Raw genomic sequence first — 6,645 nt, 5'->3', positions numbered from 1 at the left:
CTGGCTTTAAGGTTTTTTTTTTTTAATTATTTTAATTTAGTTTAGAGGATGGACCAATAGGTCCCATGTTGTCCCAAAACATTATGTTATATTATGTTATTTGAAAAAATTAAGTTTAATGAAATATGTAATTGGTGTACGATGCTTTCTTGGGAAACAATGATAACCTTGGATTGGCTTCATGCAGATTTGATGGCTATTACTCCTGATATCATTGCAACAATGTAATTGATATTGGTACTGTATGTATGATCAGTTTGATGCATGGTGATCAATATGTATTATGTATATGCTTGTAAAATATATATAGCTACTATATTTATACTCTGTAGCTATATGGGAGTCTGAAAACACTGGATTGGAGGGACTAGTGAACTATACTGGAATGGTGCATGGACTGGATTTTGTAACTGCATGTGTTTTACACATACATGCACATGCAATGCATGTTGGCTAGTATTTATATTATATGTATATATCCATGCAGACTTTATAGTTGTTTTTAAGTTGTAAAGCTGTATACATAGCCATGTGAAATTTTCAAGATGTATAGATGCATGCATATATATTCAATGCAAACATAAGACAATGTGTCATAATATAATATAATGTGTCATAATATAATACAAATAAGCATTTTTAATATTTCTTATAGTGCTTATATTTCCCTCTTCTTCCTCCTCCTCTCTGCTGGTCATAGTAATGCCAGTCACATAATTGCTGCAGTTGGCCAGATTTCCTCTTGAGAGTGACATTCTGCATACTCAACAAGGTCGAAAACATATTAATTAACAATTATGAATTGATTATATTAATATACCTTTCTCCCCTTAATGTTTGATGTAGTTTGGTTTGTGACACTTCAATGGCTCTCTTCCATTGTGACAACCCTAAACTCTGGTGGAATGCCACTACTGCATATTTTATCTGAAACTAAATATTTTCTCAAAATATATAGCTACAAAATTTGAGCCTTGCTTTCTCCTAGAATTGCCATCTCCTGCTTGCACGATTCTTGCCACTCCTTATAGTCAGCTTCAAGGTTGGCTACTCTATCTGCAGTATTTATAAAATTTGCAATCAAGCAGTGTTGGCTGTAATTTGACACTTATCACCGTGATTGCTGATCCGATGCTTGAAACTGAGTTTAGTGCTATTTTTTTTAAATTATAGATTTCTTTTGTGGGAAACAGCCTAGATGTTTGTATAAAATTTTAGACGTATGCATAACATGGCTGAAATTGATCATGCAGAGGTAAATAAAACTGTGATCCTGTCAACAGCATCATGTCCAAAAGGGCAGGAACCCTATACATAAACAAGTGATATACGACATTAATACAGTTGCAATGATAAGTTAATAATCACTATGGTACATTTGTCATGTCTGCTATATAAACATTAAATTACATCCACAGCCTGCATGCAGCTATATACATATGCTTGTATATTAGATTATGAGGCTCCATATAAACCACAGACTACATAAGTTAAAACAATTGGGTTTCAACAGTTATACAGTTGCTGTTATTTGGTAGGTAGTCAAATAAACTACATAATGTGCAATGATGCATTCAGTAATATTGTCCAGGTTTTATTACATTACTCACAGCCATTTTGCTGTAAGCTGGTGGAACAATATTAAATAATTATAATGAAGAACAAATAGCAATCCCTATTATGAACCACTACTGTGCTTCATGATAAGTAATAACAACTTTGAAAAATACAGATAACAGATTAGTAAGACAGTATTTTCATTTAATGAATTTATGATTCATACGTCTCTAATTGATTTTGTAAAGCTTCTTTTATCAAGCTCTTCTGAAGGTTTCTCAAAACAGAAGTAAAAGACTAAATGGCGTATAATTTCAAGAGCATTTCTATATCACCCCTTCTAAAAATGAGGGTAATATTAATAATTGCTAATCCTCAGGTACCTGTCTACTGTCTGTTGATCTACCAAAAGTGGAAGAAAGAGGCTTGCATACCTGATCTTTGAGCCTCTTTAAAATCCTGGGAAAAACCTTGTCTCAGGGTTAATTCCAATATTTCTCATAGAATAGTTAGTGTCAGGAATATTGCTAATAACTTTTAAAAATCAAAGAGAAAGAAACATTTAAATTATGAATTTTATAGTCTTAATCAAAAACTTTGCCACCAGCATCCTTTAAGAGCACAGTCAGTTTTTAACATTTTGCTTACATTTAACATTTTTAGCTGGCTGTTTTACATTAGTCCTTTTGATCTAAACACAAAGTTTGTCAAGGTTCTTTTTGAATAAAAGATATATTCTAAGTAGAATTATCCTCTATCAGCATAAAGATATGATCAACACATTTTGAAACTTGACTATCAAATAAGCTATTGAAATCATTGATATAAATAATGAATAATATAAGTCCTAAGATTAACTCCAAAAATACCACACCTGTGCCATTTATTACCACTTACTATTTTCTGTTACTTACCCAATATTTTCATTGACTTCAATCCTTTCTCCAGCACTACAAACAATCATCCAACACACTAATTAATCTCTTGTGCTACACCTTATCAATTACTATTTGGAAGTACACGGTAATCAGTTTAACCCTAAAATGAATATTGGGTTCCATGACCCCATTGGCATTTTTAAACATTTTGTTACGTAACAACTTGTTTATGGATTCATGGCTTTATGGTTACAGTGTCCGTCATAACACATTAGTCACACAAAATATAAACAAAAATACCATCAATATTGGAATTAATCCTATAAATTACTGCTGTGGTCCATTTTGTATTTTACTTAAAAAAATATTTTTTTGTCAGTGTTATAACTTGAGTGTTATAACAGACAAAAATATAAAGTATAGGAATGAAGCTTCATAAATCGGTTCATTCATTTAAGGCAACATTTTTCAAACAAAACCACTGGAAAAAAAAGAGTAATCAAAAAGATTGCATACCCTTTCCCACTGCTCCTTTTCGAGACTGCATGCATTTGTATTGGATAATGTACAATTTCACCTTCGAATACTCAGAAAAAACCTTCTCAGATCCAGAAGGATCAGTGATCCAGATAATTTTTTGTAGTGTTATGAGAAGTCTCAACCTTAACGTGCCCATGAAATTTCGTACAAATCCAATCACACTTTACAGAGTTATTAACCAAAGACCATGAAAATACCCCATCTCCACATTATAAAAAATTCTTCAAAGTGATCTAGAATCTGAATGTGGACCAAATTTGGGGAGGACTGCCCCGTACTGACTTCCCGTCTTGTGCAAAATGTTTGTGCACATTGGTCTATTAGTTTGAGATATGCATGCACAAACACTGACATGATTGCAAGGGTAACAAGAAGCTTTAAACTAACTAAAACCTATGTGTAACATACCTGTCATTGATAGGAAAGTTTCTAATACTTCTATCATGTTTGATTTCTTCATTCTATATTTAATGTATGAGTGACTGGTCATTGTTGTGTTTGTACAGCAATTGGAAAAAAGTTATGCACATTACCTTAGTCAGTGTTGTTTATGGATTTATGTGTACATCATATATTATGTGTGTTTAAAAAAGTACTTTGTGGCAGTTTTATTGTAGTGAATGTTTTTTTTTACATGTTCTTGCAATTTACAATAACTGTAGAATGAAGTATAATTTATATAAATTAATATTTTAAAAAATGATTTTATTTTTGTTTAGAAACACCAAAATTGAAATATGTGTGGAAAAGCATTGTTGAATCTAGCAGTGAGGTCAAGGAAACAGATTTCTGGATTGCCCTCAAGGTGTGGACAGAGCAACCACACACTGTGAACAGAAGATTAATGGCTGTTAAACCTCTTAACACATATGTGATAGATGTTCAACCTCTTTGTCATACCTACCAGCAATGTTTTGCTCATGATGATGCAGACAAGATTATTGATTTGATAAATTGCACAAAGCAGACAATGGATATTGCATCTGAGATACACATCTTCCAGGAAAAATGGAAACTTGTGCCATGTGAGCAATTATTCTGGAACAGTGGTAATGCAGTGTATTTACAAGTTCGACAACTACTTCCTAAGCAACCAGAAAAATTCCCAGAAGCACAGGAGATAGCAGTAATTGGTAAGGAAATAAACTAGTGAAATATTGTTTTGTAAAATATTTATAAGCACACTTTTATGTAGTAGGAATTTGTGAATCAAACTGCTTCCAATCTTAGCAAACAAAGAATTTTTTTTACCATACATTTAATAATAAAAAATTAAAATATCCATGTTCCAAAAATGAATGGCTTTGTACTTGACACAAAATGTATTTTACAGAAAAACCAGTATGAAAAAAAGTTCTTCTAAACTGCATTAAGAGCATTATTTACACGTACAATGTGAACAAGATTAATTATTCTATGAAATATCAGTATTTTAAGGGTTGTGGTCAAATTCTTGCATCTCTTTTTACTTCAAAGTGTTTTACATGGCGAAAACTTTCACTAAGTTATTAGATTAATTATAGTTATTGTTCATATAAGAAATGTACATGAAGAAATGTACATTTGTGCAGTCAAGGCATTTGTATTTCCTCTCTTTTTTTTAAAAGTGAGGTTCCTGATGCTGTCCACAAAAAATCTGCAGAAAAAAGCTTATTAAATATAATTTCTAACAGTGATGTTGACCTAAAAGAAGTGTTTTGTCTGTAGGATTTCCAGAAAAGGATAATTTCGAGTAATGTCTCAGCAAGCAAATTTCTCTCGGGACAGTTTTTAAGTGAAGCACACAGAAGGATTGTTTTTCTGTTCAGTGTTCTCTAAGTTTCATTCAATTAAATAATTAACTGTTTTTTCCAATAAATAATTAAAAAAGAAAATCAGAAAGTACCAGGCATGCCCAACCTCTTAAATAAGCTTGGATAGTTCCCAGGCATCTTAGGCTTAAGTAAATGTACACCACTATTTGTCAGCAATAATTTTCAAGATTCCTTTATACAGGTTTCTTATTTCTTTCCTTGATAATTTGAAATAGATGTCTCCCATTTTCTTCTTTTTTGCCAACTTTGGTATAATACATTCATCTTTCACTAAACATTTTTTAAACTTTTTAAGACTTGTTGTGATGTTTAGTTAATTAACATTTGGAAGCTCAATTTTATAGTTTTGTGCAATAATTAGATAATTTTTTGTTCTTGTACTAGTCAGTAACTTCTTTAGATTGACTAGTTCTTCACTTACTGGTAGGTAAAATTTTAACACAATTGTTTTTTACATTATCATAATTTTTAGATGAAACCAATAGGCAAGTCATCTTTCACCCTGTTCTAAAAATTGGTGCAGCACATAAGGTTGTTCCCAATTTCACCTACAGGATAACCCACACAGAGCAAGAAAGGTTTGTAGGTGTGATGACCTAGTTTATCATAATTATTAATCTTGTTGATTGTATGCCTTGTAACTTGATTGTATATGAATAGTACATGCACTGTTAATTTTCTTGTTTGAAAATAGCCCAGAAAAAAGTTTTACTCAGATTTAAGTTATAGTAACATTAATAGATCATACTACTGTGATAGTTACTCATATTAAAGGTGTCATGTAAAATGAATTTAAATTTAGCACTTAAATAGGCTCTTTTAATACCATCATACTAGAGAGAGAGTTTGTAGTACTTAAGGTAAGGTTGTAGCAAACAAATGTCAATTATTGTAATGTTTAATAGCCTATACAGTCACCTAAGTCTAATTGCTAATTAATATATATATAATTAGTAGTTACTAATTATCAGCTAATTCTTAGTCTGTGTTTTGGTCATGTTAATAAATCAATATTCGTATTTTCCATGTTTCCATACGAGATGACTGAATGATAACTATAACTGATGCTGTTTTTGAACAACATTCTGTAACAAATTATTTAATTTTTACAATTCAGATGTTTCTTAACATTCTATGACTTTCATTTGTTTATCATCTAAAGTATGTTCTGTCTGCGTAACATATCTGTAGATTGTTGATTTTAGAACAGCTGTATGCATTTGGATTCATAACACCACAACCATATTTTAGTGAACTGGAATGATGAAGCTCTCAAAAGGATGGAAGAAATACATTATATTTAACGGGGACTATGTTGAGAAGCGATGTTTGTTGGTTGCCCTTATACTTGGCACCATTGATTTATGTTTGTTAGTTATACTTCTGATGTGGTTGACCAATAGGAACTGAAATCCTGTTACCCCCCCCCCCCTACATTTTATTCTCTTAAAATATACATTTCTTTTACTTTGATTCATTTCGCAACCAATAAACATTTATTATACCTCTGTGTTTGCATATTAAGATGTTCGAGTGTTTTATTTATTAAACTTGCAGAATAAGTATGGATGTCCTTCTTGAGGATATCAACAGAGACGTTGAAGATAACCCTGCTGTATCCTGGCTACAGGTTAATGTTCTTCCAAAACTTGTAAAATGGGCAACCAATAAACAGAACTCGTCCTCCAATCCTGTGATTCCTTCTCTAAGTTTAGTTCCTGTAGAAGCATACAATCAGGTGTACCAACAACTGAAAACCAGATATGGCAAAAACTAATTAAGGTAATGTACTTGGTCACCTCTTAGAAATATTCTGTGGTTAACTAAAGTCATTCACTTCTTATTGGTTTGTCTGC

General features: G+C 31.7%; 1 protein-coding gene across 1 annotated transcript in view; it reads left to right on the top strand.

Annotated features, from left to right (window-relative positions):
* Window positions 1-6,645, top strand: part of LOC106460235 (probable tRNA (uracil-O(2)-)-methyltransferase) — a 30,823-nt gene that overhangs the window by 5,863 nt on the left and 18,315 nt on the right. Inside the window, 4 exon segments of the mRNA XM_013919920.2 lie at window positions 3,695-4,108; window positions 5,262-5,367; window positions 6,347-6,555; window positions 6,558-6,571. Coding sequence (XP_013775374.1) covers window positions 3,695-4,108; window positions 5,262-5,367; window positions 6,347-6,555; window positions 6,558-6,571 — 743 coding nt within the window.

The sequence above is a fragment of the Limulus polyphemus genome, unplaced genomic scaffold, assembly GCF_000517525.1.
Source record: "Limulus polyphemus unplaced genomic scaffold, Limulus_polyphemus-2.1.2 Scaffold732, whole genome shotgun sequence".
NCBI classification, from domain to species: Eukaryota; Metazoa; Arthropoda; class Merostomata; order Xiphosura; family Limulidae; genus Limulus; species Limulus polyphemus.
This window is presented reverse-complemented; position numbering and strand designations above follow the sequence as displayed.